Source organism: Pelophylax lessonae (genome assembly GCF_965119305.1).
Source record: "Pelophylax lessonae genome assembly, chromosome: 11".
Classification (NCBI taxonomy): Eukaryota; Metazoa; Chordata; class Amphibia; order Anura; family Ranidae; genus Pelophylax; species Pelophylax lessonae.
The window spans coordinates 192,073,316-192,095,709 of record NC_138778.1 but is presented as its reverse complement, the minus strand read 5'-3'; the positions used below and the strand labels follow the sequence as shown (position 1 = coordinate 192,095,709).

General features: G+C 42.3%; 1 protein-coding gene across 1 annotated transcript in view; it reads left to right on the top strand.

The window, feature by feature from the left end:
• LOC309566686 (piezo-type mechanosensitive ion channel component 2-like) overlaps nucleotides 1–22,394 on the top strand; it is a 141,433-nt gene that overhangs the window by 35,200 nt on the left and 83,839 nt on the right. The window contains exons 20-23 of the mRNA XM_082271945.1: nucleotides 7,150–7,253; nucleotides 9,203–9,360; nucleotides 20,609–20,785; nucleotides 21,400–21,543. Coding sequence (XP_082128071.1) covers nucleotides 7,150–7,253; nucleotides 9,203–9,360; nucleotides 20,609–20,785; nucleotides 21,400–21,543 — 583 coding nt within the window. The remainder of the gene's footprint in view (nucleotides 1–7,149; nucleotides 7,254–9,202; nucleotides 9,361–20,608; nucleotides 20,786–21,399; nucleotides 21,544–22,394) is intronic.

The following is a 22,394-nucleotide window of genomic DNA, read 5'->3' as shown; positions in this document are numbered from 1 at the left end:
TAGAGTCCTCATCATCTGAGCATTCTTCAGCTATGTCAGGCAGGCCTGATGAAGGCTGTTTTTAGCCACCTAAAAATAATTTAGGTTTACAAGAGGTTGTCTCAAACCTGAATGATGCAGTGAAATCTATCTTGCATCTAGAGGCTTAGCCTTGTATCTTTTGGAGCACCTACAGCCACAAAGACCTTCTTACTACACCCATTGTTTACATTTTCCCTCTATGTAGACTAAGAACACCCTATGGACCCCTCCTGAAAGTATGTCAAAGCTTTTCCCCTTGGATGGGAAATTTAAAACTTGGTGGTCTCTCCCCACCATGGAAGCTTCAATGATCTACCGGTATGTTAAAAGGCATACTTATTAAACGTGTTGATGGTGTTTTTACCTCCTGGGATTTCATTTGACACAGTTAAATCCCCTTCTTAGATCCAACTTTGAATTAACTGGAGTGACTCTCTATCCTGTTTTGACAGTGACGTTAGGCTTTTAAATCATGAAAGAATAGGTGACATCCCCTAAAGAGGAACCCTGGCTGGCATTGTCCCTCTTTTCAGAGCACTTTGAGAAAATGCCTGGAGCCTTGTGTTTTAGTTGTGATAGCTTCTTGAAAGCATCTAAACACATGCATAGGGCACTCTGGCTGGGGCACCAATAATATGGTCGACTAACATCTGATTTGGCTACCCTTTTGTTGTATTTTCAAAGCTTATTGACACTGCCATTAGCAACACCCCTGGTAATGAAAGCATACTCCTACCTCAATGCAGGAAATCTTTGTAAGGAGTGGATAAACCCCATCCTTTTCCTTCATCTACAGTAGTGGTAGCCTGTAGCCATTTAGAGTATACCTCCCACTCAGGCTCACTGCCATATATCATCTAACCCTTGTGGTCAGCCTTTTGCATGAATGTGCACCCTTATTCCACCACTGGTGAGCTCTTCTTTCATCCAGCTGGGTTCCATGGTAGTTTACCTTTCCAGAATTTTGGGTGCTTCAGTCTAGACCTTTGAATTGGACATCACTCTTTCCACTATTCTGTTATGTTGCGTGACATTGTGCATTTGGTTTGTGTGGGTTTCCCACACCCTGGGATCTCGGATTCCTACTCTGGTAGACATTTGTCATTGAGAGTGGAATCCCATTCAGATTTAAACTGCTCCCTGCAGGAGCTCTACCTCTTTTTCTGAGGACCACTTGATCTACAAGGTCAACATGGACCAGTTCCTACTGTTTCCTTCTCTAGTACAGACCTGGCCCTTTAGTGTCCTGCCGCAGCATTTGTCCCTCTTTTTTTGTATGGCATCGTGTTGTGAAACAGTCAGTTTCCTGGATTATTGCAGTCTGACCATTACGAAGAGACCCATTGTCAGCAGAGCTCATCTGGATTCAGATTTTCAGGTGTCTAGCACTGGTAACCTTGGGTCATCAACAGGTGGGGCTGTTCAGCTCAGGTTCTCGTTATGTTAATCCTCCTCTGTGGACCTTTGACCTCTTTCTTATCTGTCCAAAGAAATTACCCCATGTTCCCCTTTCATGGTTTGTGGGGTAATTGGGGGATGGAAGAAGTCCCAGGCAATCTGCTGGTCCCTTCCCTTCACTCTTGGAGGTCTTTGTTAGTGGGTGTATATTCATGCTTGGGACCATTGTCTGGCTTCCAAGAACATTTCCTGATTCATCAGGGGCTTCTTTTGTGGGTCAATATTGATCTGATCTTAATAAGACTTCACCTGATCACTGCAGGACTTTTACCTCCAGGAAGGTATAGGAACTCTTCCTGAAACGGGTTTAGGGACCTACTTCCTTCCCTGGATGGTGCTTAGTGTATCTTTCCTGACCACACTGTCTCATCTAGAGAAAAGGCATTGCCTTCTGGATGGCCTCAGTGAATAGTCTCTACATTGAAGGGTGAGGGTTTGAGACGTGAGTGCTCCTTCTTTTCTGCTTGCATTAAAGTGTCCATCATTGGATGGCCATGTACTCCCTGGACAATCAGCAGGGAGAAAATGTTGGAACCCTGCTGCAGGTCTCGATTATAGGGGATAGTTTAAATCCGGAGGCCTCTGTGAGTCCTGATCACTGCGGTAGGTCCTTCATCTGAGGCTGAATTGCATTCTTCTGAGGAAGCACCCTCCATTCATCTTTCCTGCCCCCACTCAGGCACATGTTTTAAGTGGTGTGAATAAGGTTCCTACCTCTTGCTCTTCAGCTGTGGATGTTCTTCTGATCCAGGGTGGTTTGGATGATTTTTTAGAATCATGTAATTGGTAGGGGGTTATATAATTTACAGTGTTGTCTGTGAACCCCTGGGTATTGGTAGGAAGATCATTCATCTGTTTCTGGTGTTTTTGTGTATACTTTCCCTAATGCCTACCCTTTGTGTGTTTTACTGCTCACTCACCTTACCTTCTCCTTCAGGTGGACTTCAGGGTTGGTACCTTTTTTTTTTTTTTTTACCAGCCTTGCGGGTCATTTTTTTTTTTTACTACCACTGTTATCTTATAGAAGATCGGTTGTCTGATCAGGCAACTTCTTTATCATGGATCATTCTTTCCCTAAATTCCAAAGGTTAAAAATGCTGGGCCTGAGTCTTCTGTTGTTCACTGGCTTGTCTTTTCTGTTGGACTTGTTTTGTTTGTACAAATTTCCCACTAAGGGGCTTGGCCCAGTGAGTTTTTCCTGTTTACCACATCCTGTTGTTTGGTCTGCTTTCCTGTAGATCAGGTAGTGTGTTTTTTCGACCTGTTTTTGGTGGGTTATTGGGTGTTGGTCTCCAGCCTTTCGCTAGTGGAGCCCATGGAGCCCATGGTTCTTTCAGGTAGATACAGATGGTTCCCAAATTTGTTTGGGCCTGTCTGTGGCTATTGCCCAACCCTCAGTTGGACAGCTTTTGGATGTCCTGTTTCCAAAATCCTGTGTCCCTCAATTGACAATAGAGAAAATAAGACTTTTGGAATTACTGTTTTTTTTTTCTTTACGTTGAAGGACACAGGTCCTGCTCATTTGTGTTTTTTTTTTTTTTTTGGCCATAGATAGTGATTGCTCACAAAATGAGGCATTCTGGGAAGAAGTTCTAAAGAGGCTGGCTTACAACTTTTTTTTCGCCAGTGTGTAGGCAGCCATATAACCCAACTGTATTTTTTTTGTCCCTCAATGGACTAACATTTTTACATTAAAATCTTATTTTAATGGATAACTATGGTTTACAAATACAGTGATGTAATCTGGCCTCTACTGTTCTCTTCTATAATAAATAAAGACCTCAGATGGATAGTACTCCATTTTCTTATTGCCATGGTTACTCTTATTCTTATTGGATACTCCCAGCACCTTTTGAAATGTTCTCTACATGATTGCCTGGCCACAGAAAGTAATAGCGATGTCTGCTTTTAGCTCCACATTTGTGCCCAGAATGACCTTCATTATTTATAGCTGGGCCCTCTGGGATCTGTACTTAAATTGTACACAATTTTTGAGGAATGGCAATTATTATTGTTTAAGATTTTGATAGTAGGTTCAAACAGTGACTGCTCATGGAATGCAACAGCAGTATTTAGCCACACACATTCCTGTCTTATAGCCCTCTTCCCCCATTATAGAATGTCATTGCTCCTGCTTCATATTCTTTATAAGGTGTAAGAAATGTATAGGGCTGAAACAACGAGATTATAAATATAGTAGTCAACTATTTTCATTATCAATTAGTTGGTTGGACAATTGGTTGGCCTACACACAGAATTAATTATTTGTTTACATATCAAGAAATAAAGCGTAGCAAACATACAGCTCATTACACCTTCCATACATGTCAGTATGTATACACAGTGCAGCACACATACAGCTTAGTACACCGTCCATACATGTCAGTATACACAGTGCAACACACATACAGCTTAGTACACCGTCCATACATGTCAGTATACACAGTGCAACACACATACAGCTTAGTACACCGTCCATACATGTCAGTATACACAGTGCAGCACACATACAGCTCAGTAAACTGTTCAGACATGTCAGCATACACTGTGCAGCACACATACAGCTCAGTACACTGTTCAGACATGTCAGTATACACAGTGCAGCACACATAAAGCTCAGTACACGATTCATACATGTCCGTATACACAGTGCACCACACATATAGTTCAGTACACGATTCATACATGTCCGTATACACAGTGCACCACACATATAGTTCAGTACACCATTCATATATGTCAGTACACACTGTAGTACACATGCAGCTCGGCAGAGGCGTAACTAGAACCTTAAGGGCCCTGATGCAAGAAACCATGAAGGGCCCCCCAGACCCCTGGCCGGGGGCCCTTACCTTCAAGCCCAGGGCTCTTCCCACTAATCCTGGGGCTCTTTACACTCGTTGCATGGCCTTTTATTACGGTCCCGCAGCAGGATTCTTTCACAAGTTCTGCAGTGGGCCCCCTTCCTGCAATCTTGTGGGCCCACTTCCTGCAATCTTGGGGCCTCCCCACAGTGGTGCAATGCCAGGGTCCGGTCGCAAGTGTGACCTTTGCAATCCTGGAAGTTCACCCACTGGTTTGCTACCGGGCCCCCTGGAGCATGGGGCCCGGTAGCGATTGCAACCCCTGCAACCCCTGTAGTTACGCCCCTGCAGCTCGGTACATCATTCATACATGTCATTATACACAGTGCAGCACACATACAGCTCATTACAGTGTTCATACATGTCAGTATATTCATTACAGCACACATACAGCTCATTACAGTGTTCATACATGTCAGTATACTCATTGCAGCACACATACAGCTCAGTAAACCGTTCAGACATGCCAGTAAGTGCCTCAGAACTTGTAAATGTATGAGGAGCAATGCTTCTGGGACATGTAGTCCCGGGCAGGAGAAGGAGGCTATTTAAAGTGATTCTAAAGGCAGAAGTTTTTTTTACATTGCTATAGGGGCACTCTATACTATACTTTGCTGCTTGCTATAGGGGCACTCTTAAGGCAAGAGAAGCCAGAAGCATGAGTAGTGGACCCCTGAAGAGGAGGATCCAGGCTGCTCTGTGCAAAACCATTGCAGAGCAGGTAGGTATGACATGTTTGTTATTTTTTTAAAAATCCAACATTTTACATAAGGGCTCTGTGCAGGGAATATCAGCATTGAACCCAGAGAAGCTGGAGGCCAATGGACTGGAGGTAATTTAAGGCATTACAATCACGTTTAAAGTAAACGTTTACCAGTATTGTGCATTATATTTAAAATTATTATATCCATGCAAAAAAGTCTCAGCCTTTAACCACTTTACCACCGGAGGATTTTGCTGTCTTACGTCCAGGCCACTTTTTGCGATTCGGCGCTGTGCGACTTTAACTGACAATTGCGCGGTTGTGCGACGCTGTACCCAAACGAAATTTATGTCCTTTTTTTCCCACAAACAGAGCTTTCTTTTGGTGTTATTTGATCACCTGTGCGATTTTTAATTTTTGCGCTATAAACAAAAAAAAAGCGTTTATTTTGAAAAAATAACAATATTTTTAACATTTTTTTATATGAAATTCCCCCCCAAAAAAAGTAAAAATCTAAATTTTTTCAAATTTTTGGCCAATTTGTTTTCTGCTACCTATGTTTGGTAAAAAAAAAATCATAATAAGCATATTTTGATTGGTTTGTGCAAAAGTTATTGCCTTTACTAACTAAGGGAAAGATTTCTGTCATTTTTGGTGTTGTTTTTTTTAACGCGTAATGGCGATCTGCGATTTTTTTTTTCAGACCCTTGACTGACATTTTTGACACTTTTGGGGGTACCAGTGACATTTCTATAGTAATCAGTGCTATAAATATGCACTGTTACTGTAAAAATGACACTGGCTGGGAAGGGGTTATTTTTATTGGAGAGGTAGGGGTTAATGTATGCCTGGTGCTTACTGACATGTGTGGGGGGAGGTGACTGAGTGACAGATCACATGTTCAGCTATGCTGAACACTGCAATCTGTCACTCCTTGTCACTTAGGAGATCCGCCCGCTCTGTTTACACAAGCAGGCGGATCTCCAAACTGGATTCCCCGACGATCGGGGAAGAGCAGCGGCGATCGCCGCCGTTCCTCCCCTGGCCCGACTCCCGCTGTGACTGAAAACAGCGGGAGCGCGCCTCCAGCGGCACGAGAGCGCCGCCTACAGGGGGAGGAGTCCAGCGACGTAAATCGAGCCACTTTGCCGCAGTACGGTCAACGTGACCTGTCGGCAAGTGATTAATACTACTTTAATATTTAGGATTTATATCCCCCCTCTACCCTTCATATAGCTTCATGTCGAACTCCCTGTTAAAATAGCCTACTTCTGGGTATATTTATTATTATACGGTGTGTGTGGTGTGTGTGTGTGTGTGTGTGTGTGTGTGTGTGTGTGTATGTATATATATAAATATAGGTTATACATTATTACTTTCACTGTTTCACAGTATAAATAAAACCCTTATAGTTCCAGTGATTGTCTGCTGTTTTTGTGCTATAAGGGCTAATTTTTGTTTTTTAACCCCATCATCACAGGTGATACAAAAAGCATAGTGCTGCTACTAAATGCCTTAGTGACAGCAGGCACCTTATAATCAAGCTACCTGCCTATGACAAGGGCATCTGCCATGCATAATATTATATTACTGTCCTGTCTAAAAATCTGCAAAACCGTGTTTTAGGTCTTATTATAATCTTGATCTCTGAGTCTGATGATATATACCAGATTCAACCTCTAATAGTGCATATATATCTCTTCTGTTATTCTCAGAGTGGATTAGATATTTTGGTCCCTAACCATAAAGCTGGTTATTTATATTTACTTCTACATATAGATATTCAAGAATAAATTGTCTTTTTTTATTTTTATTTATTTATTTTTTAACTTTATATAACTAAATTTATACACCACACTTTTTTGAGGTTTTCATCTGATTAATCAAAACTATAATCGGCCGACCAATAGATTATGAAACCAATCGTTAGTTGCAGCCCTATAAATTAAACCCCCAACAGGAAGTGCTGGATACAGTAAATAGTAAACTTTGGCATGTAAGAGTGGGAACGATCCAATATGATGTTGGTTGCTTTTTCATTAATTTTTCTTTTGGGTGGGTTGACCCTTTCATTTATGATAACTAGTCCTTCATGTTGTACAGGCTGGAAACTGAGAAGCAGAACAGCGCCAGTCAAAGCACGCTGGAGAAGATTGATGACATTGTGGTGGATGCAGAGACGACCACAGATGGCACACAATCTGCAGGTGATTAACAGATTGTCCTGTGTATGTTTATGTGGTAAGAGCCTGTACATGCAGGTGACTGTGTAAACTCTCTCACTTTGAACCTGTCGTGTTTTTACAGATTTTATTTACAAAAATATTATTCCCCCTGTGGAAATTGTTGACTTTTGCAACATATCTGATATCCGAGGCAAAAATTAGACCTTTATTCAAACAATGTCTACAGATAAAGGTGATATACTGTATCTGTAAAATATGCCTACTGTTACTGTAACCATACAACCCTGAAGTCAAGCTATAAATTATGTGATTTTGCTTGATTCCCCCATCAGTAAGTGTTGATGAAGGAATTCCTCCAGCGTAGCTATTGTGTTCTCCCGACGGGGGGCGTGGGGAGCCGTCCCTGCCGGGAGAAAACATGCTAGAAATCTGATGCAAAAAACCCCAAGGAGAAACCAAGGAGAAAAATGGGACTTTGACTGAGGACAGCTGGACGGTATAATAGATAAATTAGATAAGATTATTAAAAAGAGACACATATACAACCGATGAGGACACATACAGAGAATTGGCATACAAAAGATTATAAAATTCACATTAAATAAGAATAAATACAATTTCACATGGATCAAACTGGGATCTCTAAAAGGTATAACAGATTTAATATGACATCATGCTCCCTGTAGGCTTACAGTCTTTACTTGTATCAGACTAGGAATTACATATGAGTTATTGTAGGCTCCAGCTACAATCCAGCTGTCCTCACTCAAAGTCCCATTTTTCTCCTTGGTTTCTCCTTGGGTTTTTTCGCATATGTATTTAGGGATGGAGGCAACTGGACAGAAAAGGTGGTAGACCATATTTATTTTGCTAGAAATCTGATATACTGGTTGTACCCAAGTGGATTGATAGATCAACTTGGGTACAATCAGCCTGCCAATACATTAATCAAATCTCGGCCGTTCCCTGCTGAACTGGTCGAGATACGAACTATCTATGGCCGGCTTAACTTTCATTGACCAGTCTTCAGTACATAGTTCCAGAAGGTTGGTCTTTGCCTATATGTTCAATAGCTAACCCTTATCTTGCTCTAATGTTTTTTTGTAAAGACTTTTTCTTAACAAGCCTCTCATGAAGGTTGAGTTGGTGGGGTCTCTTTCTGAGTGTGAATGGATGGCTTTGACTCCAACTGTAGCAAGAGTTACCTAAACACCCCACAATTAAATTTAGGGTTCTTGGAGACTTCTTCTGGCCTTATACGGTCAGCTCTCGGGTTCAATTTGCTCAGTTGGCCAGACCTAGATAGCAGTTGTTTAAAATGTACACCACATGTAGATTAATTTTCTTACAGTGGATTGACTGGATTGAAATAATTTGGTGATCTTTTCATATCCCCTGCTGCCTGCTAGACTCATTTGCATCCACAACTTTCTTTGTGAGAGACTTGATCTTGGTATGGTGACCAAAGGTATCTGAGGTATAAATAAGACAGATTTTATTGCATACTCCCTAAGAAGGTTCTAATCCTTGGCACCTAATTCGGAAACACCAGATTCTAATTTTGTGGATTTGAAATGGTGGTAAATGTTGAGATGTTCTTACTTTTTCCACATTACAAATCTGCCCTGTCATTAATTTAAATCATGAAAATGAATAGGACACTAGTTCTGGTGACCCTGTGACAACCAGGAATTCCCTCACTTTGGAGGGATTTGTTATCTCTTCCTGGTTTGGCTATGGGACAGGAAGTGAAGGTAAATCTCCCTAATCGGTCAAAGATTGCAAAGAAATTACTTGGAGGGATTTAACCCTCCCTTACTCTATCCAAATTGAAAAAAAAAGTGTTGTCATTAATTATACATTAATGCACATGTTTTCTAAGTAAATAGGAATTGATGCTTTTGAAACTCCAGGAACTTTATTAGTAGTACATTGTATGGAGAAGTGTAACCAATGCCACTTTTTAACAGAGACAAACCCCTGGATTCTTGTGATTAACAAGTTGATGTCCATGCTCCTAACTCTGCTGAATTTTATCCATGACGTGCAAGTACTTGTGTGGAGGTTACTAGAACTACACATTATCAAGATTGTGTCCACCATTATCATCTGGATCACACTCCAAGAGGTATCAAAGACTATCCAAAAGCATCATAGACACCACCTTTAAGTGAACCTGTACCAAGACTATGTATAGGCATAGAGGGTTAATTTGTCTTCCAAGTTCACAAAGGACATTTGGCCCTTTAACACGGGCTTTCCGATCAGGTCCGCCTGTCAGTTTTTTCAGGCAGACCTGATCGGATGCTCCATGCATCCCTATGGACAGGGCCAGATTAACGTAGGGGCTATTGGAGCTGCAGCTCCAGGCCCCTACCTTTTATATAGGCCCCGGGTTGGCCATATTCACTGTTACCGCTCTTCTGTCACTTGTAAACACAGAAGTCTGGCTTCTATGCTCGCTTCCCCAGGCAGCTCCCTCAGAACCTCCCCACATAGCACGAAGGCCGGACAAGGAGGGACAGTTGCCGATGCATGGATGTGTTTATGGGCTTCAGAGACAGCATCCCATGTGGAATTAGGCATGCATGGCTGCACCCTTCCTCCTCTGGGTGCATGCCAAGGCACGGCCCTTAAGGCCCTTCAAAATCCTCAGCACCAAGCCCATGATGCTCTTAATCCGGCCCTGCCTATGGAGCAGCGGATGTCAGTAGTGACATCTCCGCTGACACCCGCCGCTATTCGATCCGGACCAGTCCATGAAATCCAGACGGGTGGAAACCCTATTTTCCATCTGTCTGGAGGATCGGAGTGGATGGGATTGGATGATAACGGACAGATGGTCCGTTATTATCCGATCTCCCCATAGAGGAGAGCAGGGATCTGACAGGTCTGTCTCTCTCTGCACGCAGAGCGGAGATGGACATGTCATCAGCCTGCTCAGTGGGGATTGGCGGATCGATCCCCGCTGAGCAAAACGAAGTCCGCTGGGCGGAAAGCCCGTGTGAAAGGACCCTAACTCTTTGTTAAGAGCTGATCTTGGCAGCCTGTCAGCCCTCTAATGTAAACAAACGACATGTGTTTCTGGCCCTTTCATACTAGTCCTATCTGTTTTGACCAGCAGGAAATCTGTAAACAGATCCCTTGCTGATTCTGAGCTGGATGGCAAAGATTTTACTTTTGTGACATCTGTGTGTGTTAAGTTTCATCTTCCTGGAGCTTAATGGACCCATGTTAGGTCTATGGGCAGGCTGAGTAGAAAATGACGCATACCTTATCAATTTTTTTTTTTTTAACCTAGAGGGACTCAAACAAACGCACATCCATATACATCTGTTTGCCCTTAGACTAACACAGAGCTTACATTCAGAACCTCCTAAAAAACTAACAGGCAGATCTGATCAGACCACCCATATACACAACTGAAACTGTACTTTAGAGTTTTTTTGTGATCTTTGAAGATCTTACATTACAAGCAGCTGGAGAGAGCAGGGATGGCTTTTTTTTTTTAAAGCTCTTTTACTGCTTGTTAAAGCACAGCTTCGCCCAAAAGGGGAAGCTCCACTTGTTCACACCCTCCCTCAATTGCCACATTTGGCACATTTTGGGGGGTACAAAGAGAGAAAAACAGGCGCCTCTGAGTAAAGACTGTAGTATTTAATTGTCAAGATACATTAAAAACTTACATCAGGGTAAGTAAATGTAGGTAAGGTGGGTCCTTCCGGCATCCATATACAGCATGGGATCACTGCTGGGGGTCCGTGTTCCTCTTAGTCCTTCCTGTTCCTGTCCGGCAGGAAGTGGAGTGGTGTCACTGGCATGGAACTGAGGCTGGGACCGCAGGGTGGAACGCAGGGTGAGCCGTACTAGCCGTCCAAAGGATCTTCCGGCGTGATGACTTTTTGGGGGGTAGGCTGGAGCAGGTTCCTGGTTTTGCCAGGTGCCCACTCCCACTAATGTGTAAGATCGCCGCGGCGATCTCTGAGCATTTCTGGTCCATTCTCCTTCCCCTTACTGCCTTCTGGGACACACATGGGACCATTCAGAAAGTGCAGCGTGGCTTATGCATTCACAGTAGAAACCGGCTGTGAAGCTTGAAGACTTCACTGCCTGTTTCCTTTAGTGAAGATGATTAAAGAATCGGCCCCTTTGTGGCCGATATCGTTGGATTCCTGGACAGATAAGTGTCCTTATGCTAAAAGTCAGCACTTACAGTATTTGTAGCTGCTGACTTTTACATTTTTTTTCCCAGACTGAAGCTCCTCTTCAAGAATGCTGTATGTAATAACTTAATGTCCATATTCTGGGCAGAGGTGAACTTTAATAATTTCACTGCTGTCCTTGATAGAATCACATATACAGTGAGAAAAATAATTATTCGATCCCCTGTAGATTTTTTAAGTTTGCCACCTTGCAAAGAAATGAAGGGTCTATCATTTTTATCATAGGTGTATTTTAAATGTTAGGGACAGAATATCTACCAAAAATCCAAAAAAAAAAAACACATAAAACAAATGCTATAAATGAAGTTTCAGTTCAGTGAGTAAAAAAGGTATTTGATTCCCCAAGCAAAAACATGACTTAGTACTTGGTGGAGAAACCCTTGTTGGCATGCACAGAGGTAAAACATTTCTTGTAGTTGGTGACTAGGTTTGCACACATCTCAGGAGGGATTTTTGTCCACTCTTCTTTACGGATCATTTCTAAATCCTTACAGTTTCTTGGCTGTCTCTTGGAAACCCAAAGTTTCAGCTACCTCTATAAATTTTCTATAGGATTAAGGTCTGGAGACTGGCTAAGCCACTCTATGACCTTAATGTGCTTTTTCTTGAGCCACTCCTTTGTTGCCTTGGCAGTATTTTTTGGGTCATTGTCATACCGGAAGACCAATCCACAACCCATCTTCAGTGTTATGGCTGAGGAAAGAAGGTTATCATCCAAGATTTTACAATACATGGCCCCGTCCATTGGCCCCTCATTGTGGCAAAGTCTGCCTGTACCTTTAGTAGAGAAACAGCCTCAAAGCATCATGTTTCCACCTTTTAGCTTGACTGTAGGGATGGCATTTTTCTTCCTCCAAACACGGCGATTCGAGTTAATGCCAAAGAGCTCAATTTTAGTCTCATCTGACCATAGCACTTGCTCCCAACAATCCTTCTTCGAACCATTTAGATGTTCATTGGCATGACTGTACATATGCCTTCTTCTAGAGGGGAGCTAGCCGTGTTTGGAGGAAGAAAAATGCTGACTATGACCCTAAGAACACTATCCTTACATTCAAGCACAGAGGTGAAAACATTATGCTTTGGGGCTGTTTCTCTGCTAAAGGTATACACCAACTTTGCTGCATTGAGGGACCAATGGACGGGGCCATGTATTGTAAAATCTTGGATGAGAACCTTCTTCCCTCAGCCAGAATACTGAAGATGGGTCATGGATGGGTCTTTCAGCATGACAATTACCCAAAACATACCACCAAGGCAACAATGAAGTGGCTAAAAAAGAAGCTCATTATGGTCATGGAGTGGCCTAGCCAGTCTCCGGACCTTAATCCCATAGAAAATGTATGGAGGGAGCTAAAACTTCGAGTTGCCATGCGATAGCCAAGAAACCTTAAGGATTTAGAGAAGATCTGTAAAAAAGAGTGGACCAAAATCCCTCCTGAGATGTGTGCAAACCTGGTCACTAACTACAAGAAACCGCTTACCTCTGTGCTTGCCAACAAGGGTTTCTCCACCGAGTACTAAGTCATGTTTTGCTTGGGGATCAAATATTATTTTACTCACTGAACTACAACTCAATTTATAACATTTGTTTCATGTGTTTTTTTCAGATTTTTTGGTTGATATTCGGTCTCTATCATTTAAACACACCTATGATAAAAATGATAGCCCCCCTCATTTTTTTGTAAGTGGGAAAACTTACAAAATCTGCAGGGGATCAAATAATTATTTTCCCCACTGTACAGGTGCATCTCAAAAAAATTTGAATATCATCAAAAAGTTAATTTATTAGTAATCAGTAATTAAATTCCAAAGGTGAAACTCCTATATTATATAGATTCATTACACAGAGAGTGATATATTTCAAGCATTTATTTCTTTTAATTTTGATGACTATGGCTTACAGCTAGCGAAAACCCAAATTTGGTATCTCAGAAAATGAGAATATTACATAGACCAAAAAAAGGGAATTTAAATGGGACTTCGAGCAATCTTTGGTGGTGTAAATTTTAGGATGCCGCTAGCACTGATCACTCCCTTGTTGTGAGTGTGTTGTGAATGAAATAATATAAATATGAAATTAAAATAACATTTCCCCCTGATGAGGACACGCAAGAGCCCTGTGTCGATACCTGTGGGGGAGGGGCCATACGTTGGAATGTGAGTACGGCTGAAAGCATTTTCACAGCTCACTGAGATAAACCAGAACAGTTGGAGACCTCCGCCTGAGCTTCTGAGCCACTATTTGCAAAATAGCCATTATAGTGTGGTGCGCTGCAAGCACCAATTAAATGTAAGTGCAATACGTTTATTTTTAATAAAGTCCATTTACAAGACGTTACTTTCACCATGTATATCTTTCTTCCTATCCATGTGAGCCATCCGTGAGGGATAGGAGCACCCTGACAGCATTTAAGAAAAAGCAACCCTGCATCCATATCTATTGGATTGAGCACAAGGCCATTACTGACCAAGCTTTAGTGCGAGGTCACAGGCATAAAGGTGAGGCACCCACCTGAAGGGGGGGGGGGCATAGAGATTGGAGGTAAAATCAAATTTGCTCATGACCATATTTGAGCACTGGTGATTAGGATTTAATCTCCATACAGAGGAGCATACTTTGTTTGGACACTTTTATAATTTGGATATCCCCTGCCCTCTGTTGCCACACTTCTGGGGGGAGGTTCGGAGAATACTGGCATTGTTCACGGATAGAGCAATCCCAGATGATCCAGCTTTATTTTTGCTTCAGGTATTGGACATTTCACCCGGGACTTTTAAGAAGTCTCTACTCTGCCCCATGTTGAATTCCACCAGGGCATGCATAACTCTCCTGTGGAAACAATCGGCCCCCCCATTGGCTTCAGAGAATTGAGGACGTTAACCTGATCACGACGTCCCGACATAAAGGGGACCAACATGCGGACAAGTGGAGGATCTGGGATCTCTTTGAAACTTCCGGAGAGGGGGCTCGTCTATTGACGGAATGAATATATCTGTGGGCGTCCCGGACTGGGGCGACCCGGGACTCGGTGGCGGAGTGGCTTGTGGCGTGGGGGATGCTGGCCCCCCTCCCCCCCTTCCTCTTCCCCCCTCTCCTCCTCCCCTCTCACTCTTCCCCTTCTTCCTTCCTCGTTCCTCCTCTTTTCCCTTTTTTCTTTTGCTACCCTTTCTTGTCTCTCTTCTGAGCGTCTCACTAGGGTCTCACCTGTGAACCATCCTTCTGGTAACTAGGGTAAAACATTACATGCCGGAAAGGGTTCTCCTTTTTATAACACTTAAGGGGTGTTTTATTATACCTAGCCTCCTAGTGTGCGGACCTTCCTCATTTTTACCTTTCTTGGATGGCTTCGGACAGGCAGGTTGCACTGCTATTTCTGTTGATATCTTTTGACATGATTCTGCCATAACCCTAATGTATGTTACTTTTGTAGTGCCTGTATCCAGCTGTATTCAATAAACTCTATATTTGAAAAAAATAATTTGGATACCAGGCATAAGGAATTGGACACTAATTCACTACGTCACTTTGCATGATTTATATGTGTTTGAATATTCATTGTATGGTTATATTGCATATAGAGAAATATTAATTGTGTTTAAATTGGATTTAATCAGTGCACAACTGTTGATACACATATATATATTTTTTCTACACAGAGTGATACACATTTTTCACTACATATTCATTATTTGTTTAAATAAATTTATTATTAATATAAGCTTGCGCAGCACATATTTATATTATTTCAACCAAAAAAAAAAGGATTTTTAACCACTTCTGGATCAGAAGGATCAGCCTCCTTAATGACCAGGCCATTTTTTGTCATTCGCCACTGCATTACTTTACTGGAAAATTGCGCGACGCTGTACATAAATAAAAAAAAAAACAACTATATTTTACTCATTCTGCTATATAACATTCCCCAAAAAAAAATATTTTAAAATAAATTTTTTCATCCTTTTAGGCCAATTTGTATTCTGCTACATATTTTTGATAAAAAAAATCCCAATAAGCGTATTTTTGATTGGTTTGCGCAAAAGTTATCGTGTCTACAAACTAGGGGAAAGATTTATGTCATTTTTATTTATTTTTTTTACTAGTTTTGGCGGCGATCTGCGATTTTTAGCGGGACTATGACATTGCTGCAGACAGATCGGACCCCTAACTGACAATTTTGATACTTTTGGGGGGACCAGTGACATTACTACAGTAATCAGTGCTAAAAATATGCACTGTTACTGTAATAATGACACTGGCAGGGAAGGGGTTAACCCAGGGGTGATCAAAGGGTTAAGTGTGAGTCTAGGGGGTGTGTTTTCTACTGTATGGGGAAGGGATTTGTGAAATGAGCACAGAGACCTGTGATCCTATATAGGAGGATCACCGGACCTCTGTGATCATTTCAGAGAGGTCAACGGTCTGCTGTCTTTACAACAGCAGATCGTCGTTCTCTCTCAGCTGGGAGCGATCGCGGGTGCCCGGTGGCAATCGCGGCTGCCGCCCCGTGGATCGGCATCCTTGCTGCTAAGTGGGGGTGGGCACACGCTGCCTACGGTGCACGGTGGCCCCCCAGGAGCGCTCCTGCGAACTGCCGTACAGGTACGGCGGTTCGCACATTCGAGCCAGCTGCGGCGGGCGGTCAGCAAGTGGTTAATACAGTAATGTTTGCTTACTGAAAAGAATGTCCATGTATAGTATGCACTCATTACTTAGTCAGGGCTACTTTTGCATGAATTACAGTATCAATGCAGTGTGGCATCTAGGCAATCAGCCTCTGGAACTGCTGAGATGTTATGGAAGCCCAGGTTGCTTTGAAAACAGCCTTCAGTTTGTCTGCATTGTTGGGTCTGGTGTCTCTCATCTTCCTCTTGACAATACCCCACAGATTCTCTATGGGGTTTAGATCAGGCGAGTTTGCTGGCCACTAAAGCACAGTAAAACCATGATCATTAAACCAGGTATTGGTACATTTGGCAGTGTGGGCAGATGCCAAGTCCTGCTGGAAAATGAAATCATCATCTCCATAATGCTGGTCAGCACAGAGAAGCATGAAGTGCTCTAAAATTTCTTGGTAGAGGGCTGAGCTGACTTTGGACTTGATAAAACACAGTGGACCAACACCAGCACATGACACGGCTCCCCAAATCATCACTGACTGTGAAAACTTCACACTGGACCGCATGCAACTTGGATTCTGTGCCTTTCCACTCTTCCTCTAGACTCTGGGACCTTAATTTCCAAATGAAATGCAAAATGTACTTTTATCCGAAAAGAGGACTTTGGACCACTAAGCAACAGTCCAGTCCTTTTTTTCCTTAGCCCAGGTAAGATGGTTCTGATGTTGTAGCCCATGTTCTGGATACGTCTCTGTGTGGTGGCTCTTGAAGCACTGAAGCTGTAGTCCACTCCTTGTGAATCTCTCCCAAATCCTTGAATGGCCTTTGCGTCACAATCCTCTCAAGGCTATGGTTATCCCTGTTGCATGTGCACCTTTTCCTTCCACACCTTTTCCTTCCACTCAACTTTCCATTAATATGCTTGGATACAGCACTCTGTGAACAGACAGCTTCTTTAGCAATGACCTTTTGTGGAGGGTGAAAATGACTGTCTTCTGGACAACTGCCAAGCCAGCAATCTTCCCCATAACTGTGTAACCTTCTCAACCAGACTGAGACACCATTAAGCCCCGGTTCACACTACTGCGTGTGCGGGGTTCGCATGTCATGTCGGAGCGCACTGCTCCGACATGACATGCGATCAGCTGTGCGGTGCGAGTTTAGCCATACAGTTTGTATGGCTAAATTCGCATCGCACCCGCAGCAAACACGCACAGGAGGCATTTTTGCTGCCGCATCAGGATCGGATCGCACAGCGGTTCACACTTGTGCGATCCGATCCTGTGCGAACTGCACGATCGCACTGCGATATGCGATCAAACTGGGGGTGTCGTTAAGATTACATTGACACCCCCAGCGTATCGCATATGGCAGTGTGAACTGCCGGGGGTGCGTGTGCGATGCGGGAACAGGCTGCGAATTCGCAGCCTTCCCGCATCGCATATATGTGAACCGAGCCTTAAAGGCTCAGGAAACCTTTACAGGTGTTTCGAGTTAACCCCTTGGAGCCTAAGCCTTTTTATGACATTTGTTACTTACTAGTTAAAATCAGTATTTTTTGCAAGAAAATTACTTAGAATCCCCAAACATTAGATATAAAAAAAAAATATATATATATTAGCAGATACCCTAGAGAATAAAATGGCGAATGTTGCAAATGTATTTTAGGTCACACAATATTTGCGCAGCGGTTTTTCAAATGCAATTTTTGGGAAGAAATGCACTTTCATGAATTAAAAAAAAAAAGAGTAACAGCCCAATTTTTTGGAATAATGTGAATGATGATATTAGATACCTAACATGTCATGCTTTAAAATTGCGCACACGTGGAATGGCGACAAACTTCGGTACGTAAAAATCTCCATAAGCGTTTTACAATGCTTTTAACGGTTACCAGTTTAGCGTTACAGAGGAGGTCTTGTGCTAGAATTATTGTTCTCACTCAAAAGATTGCGGCAATACCTCACATGTGTGGTTTGAACACTGTTTTCATATACGGGCGCAACTTGCATATGCGTTCTCCTGCGTGCAAGCACAGAGGGATGGGGCGCTTTAATTTTTTTTCCCTAATAATTATTTTTTTTTTTACACTATTTAAAAAAAAAAAATTGATCACTTTTATTGCTGTCACAAGGAATGTAAACATCCCTTGTGACAGTAATAGGCAGTGACAGGTGCTCTTTATGGAGGCATCTGGGGTCTAAAAGACCCCAATTTCCTTCTCTGCACTTAAAAGCATTCAAAATGGCAAGTTTGGCCGTTTTTGATTGCTGTCATTTTTTTTTTTAAATCGGGCGCCTTTAAGGCTCCAGTACCCGGAAGTGATGTCATGACATCGCTCATGGGTTTTTACATCGAAGACCCAATCAGAGCTGAATTGGGCTCTGTTCGGGTCTTCGACCAGCCGGCAGACACGCCGGCTGGTCGCTCGGGTTTCCTGGTGGGACGGGAGACCCGGGCGAGCCGTGAAAGGCAGCGGGAGGTAGGGACATCCCCTCCCGCTCCTTGTAATGACAGCCCAGCAGCTGCTGAGCCGCATCAGTTGTCATTAGAAAAAGCCGACCATTGGCTATAAACAACGGTACCGGGGTGATGCCCCTAGCTGCAGGCATCACCCCGATACAACCCCCTAAAGCAGAGGCCGCATACTTGCATTCCGTCCGCGCTAAGGGGTTAGTTAGCTAATTAAAGTGTGACACCATAAGTCTACAATATTGAACTTTTTCACAATATTCTAATTTTCTGAGATACTGAATTTTGGCTTTTCACTAGCTGTAAGCCATAATACCCAAAATTAAAGAAATAAATGCTTGAAATATATCTCTAATTTTTCTATTTTTTTTAAGATGCACCTGTATGTGTCTGTTATCAGTAAAGTTGAGGTTTCCATTTTCAGTTAGAATTAAGATCCCCTATTGAGAGGGTGGGGAACTTATTGAGTCTGTTAGAAAACAGTTTAGAGGAGTCCTTAGGACTTAGAGGCGCTCACCTTTTTTAAAGCTCTTAAAATGATTGTAAAGTCCAGTTTTTTACAAAAAAATAAATAAACATGTTATACTTACGTCCTCTGTGTAGTTGGTTTGGCACAAAGCAGCTTGGATCCTCCTCCACTCAGGTCCCTATTCGCTGCTTCTGGCCCCTCCCTCCTGTTGAGTGCCCCCACAGCAAGCAGCTTGCTATGGGGACACACGAGCCAAGTTGCAGCTCCATGTGTCCATTCAGACACAGAGCTTCAGTTCGGCCCCCTCTTTCTCCTGATTGGCTAACTGACTTTAATTGACAGCCATGGGAGCCAATGGTGCCGTGGCTGTGTCTTAGTCACTCAGGAGGGAGATTCTAGAATGGCTGAGGGACTCGTGGACATCGCTGGACAGTGATGGGGCTCAGGTAAGTATTAAGGGGTGCTGGGGAGGATGCTCCTTCTGACTTTACAACCCCTTTAATTGGCCCTAATAACAGCTTATTGTTTAGGCCGGTATTCCTCTGTCCTAAAAAATGCTGAAGAACCCTTTTAGGCCCCTTTCACAAAGGGCAGAGTTGTATAAAGTACTCGAAACCCATACTTGAGTAAAAGTACAAGTGCTCGATCAAAAAGTGACTTGAGTAGAAGTGGAAGTGCTCAATCAAAAAATGACTTGAGTAGAAGTACTAAAGTATTCAACATTTTTTGTACTTAAGTATTGCAAGTATTTTTTTTTTAAATTTTGCTACTCAAGTACTGAAAGTAAAAGTACCAGGAGTTTTGAAAACAAAATTGCTACTCAAGTACTGAAAGTAAAAGTAGAAGTACTGTGTTATGTAGTTATTAAAGAAAGAAGTCAAAAGTTTGAACATCATATTGTTTTTTATTATTTCAAATGCAGCTTTTATTCATACATACAGTAGCATTTATTTTCGTATGCGCTGCTAATACACATGTTTTGAGCTCCATGAAACCTGCCATCTACTGTTCTGGCAGTGGTAATTTTTATAATAGTAACGAGTAACTATGCAGCACAAAAAAAAAAAATATTGGAGTAGAAGTATTGAAATCATCGAAAAAATGTAGTGAAGTCAAAGTGGAAGTAGGAGAAAAAAATTCTACTCTAGGAAAGTACAGATACCGCCTTTCGGTACTTAAGTACAGTAGTGAAGTAGTTCTACTTAGTTACTATACATCTCTGACACAGGGTGACAATGTTTTGATCCCTCCGCTGATCCCTGCTGAGCAGGCGGATGACAAAAGGTCCCCCTCCGCTCACTGTGCAGAGATGGACCTGTCAGGGTCCCGCTCTCCTCTATGGGGAGATCAGGTGAAAATGGACAGCTTGTCCGTTTTCATACGATCGCTGGACGGATGGCGAACCTCTGATTTCAGTGGATTTTATTGGATGTCAGCGAACACATGTCCCTTGACATTCACCTCCCGATAGAGGAAAATGGGTGGCCTGATCACATCTGCCTGAAAAACGGATAGGTGTACCGTTTGGTCCGATTGTGTGGAATGAACCTATATAATAACAAAGTACAGACCTTGTTGTGTTGTGTTTTCAGGTGTCTCTGATGAATTGTCTTTTCTTCATGCCCTGGGTATTTGCTCTTCCATATTCACATCTCCGTCCATATGCATCCAACATCTCTACCATATGGTCCTGTGTGATGGTTATCTGCAAAATGATGTATCAGTTGAAATTTGTTAAACCACTTGAGTATTCCTCCAACTGCACCGAGGTCAGTAGACACAATACTGTTTCCATTGAAACAGTGGAAGTTCAGCAGTTATTTATAGGGGTGATTTGGTTGTGGTCAGTAATCAAGCACTGGGTCATTATCCCCAACTCATTTAAAAGGGGCTCTCCAGGGATAGTTCATAAACGCCTTATTGAAATTCAGTTTATTTTTAGGCTCTGAAATATCAGTGGAGGGTTTTCTTTTCATTTAATTTCCAGTAGTACTCAAGCTCACATAGTTATTAGCAGGTGCTGTTCGGCTTACCCACTCTGATTATATTTATTCTGGGGTCTTCGGAAAACTTTCTTTAGTCTATTTCATAGTTCTGTTTCCAACAACGTAGATGGGTACTGGGTTATTTTGTTCTACCAACTTCTACTCAAATCTGCAATGCATGAACTTACTTGAAGAACATAAGTGCTTATTCAGAAGGGATGGAAGCAGACGAATAAGCATCATGCATATAAACTAGGAGCCTAAGTTACTGGCCAAAAATTAAATTTGCCCCAAATTAAAGCTCTGACAGAACCTTACAACATCCATACCTCAAAATTATTTGTTGGTCTTTTATATCATATATTTCAATGCTTAGTGTGATTGTTGTTCCTTCTTAGGGCTTATACCGCAATGGGAGTCTCTACAGTCCAATTTCGGATGAGCTTTTACAGAAATCTGTGTTATATGTGGCACCTGTGGACCCTGCTTTGTGGTGTGGAGGTCTGCGTAAATGTGCAGAGAGTGTTTTGCCCTGTCTCCAGGTAAGATTTATGTTCCCTGCCAATTTTTTATATACAGTATGCTTGGAGAGCAAACTCTGAATTAAGAGCAGTTGAGGTAATGTTATCCTTGGTGCAGGGTGATCATATCAATGAATTGCGGTTGATCTACTAAAGGCAAATAGGTTATTCACTTAACAAGAGAATTTTTATGTTCGCTTAGTGAATGAGGTAAAGCTGGCTTTCAATGTCCAATCATATACAAACAAGAATATTGTTGTGTTTTAGTTCCCTTGCATGTTATTGGGTATTCTGTGAATTTACATCATATTGACCAAGCTAAGTGAAAATTACCTTGCACAGAGTACTGCCTAATTACCTTTAGTAAATCAACCCCATTGTGTCTAGTTATCCTCTAAACTGAGTTGGATCCTGTATAGTTTTCTTCTTCCTGTGAGCAAAGTGAATGTGAAGCTTCTCAACACACATGATTTAACACTTAGATACCTTATGTTCACTTCCCCTGGTTGGAATCTGTCAGTCTTGTGGGTCTATGAACAGCTGCACCCCTTAGGCATTATTCACACAGGCATACTACAGCGTACACCCATGCAAATGCTGTGTTTTTCCCTCATGGGGATGCACAGATGTTCCATGCATCCCCCTGTATACAGTCCCTTTCATGTCAGTTGGGATGCAGCGACTGCAAGGACAAAGACGCTCCTTCCAACTTAACACGAGGGCAAACATGGCCCTTATATAGGTGTAGGTTGTAGTATGCTCATGTGAAGGCCTTAGCCGTGTGGGCATTCCCATTTAAGAAAGTATCTAAAGGAAACCTTGTCTGAAGCAGTCTGTTTTGTTCTTAAAAACCAGTTTGATTTCCTCAGAGA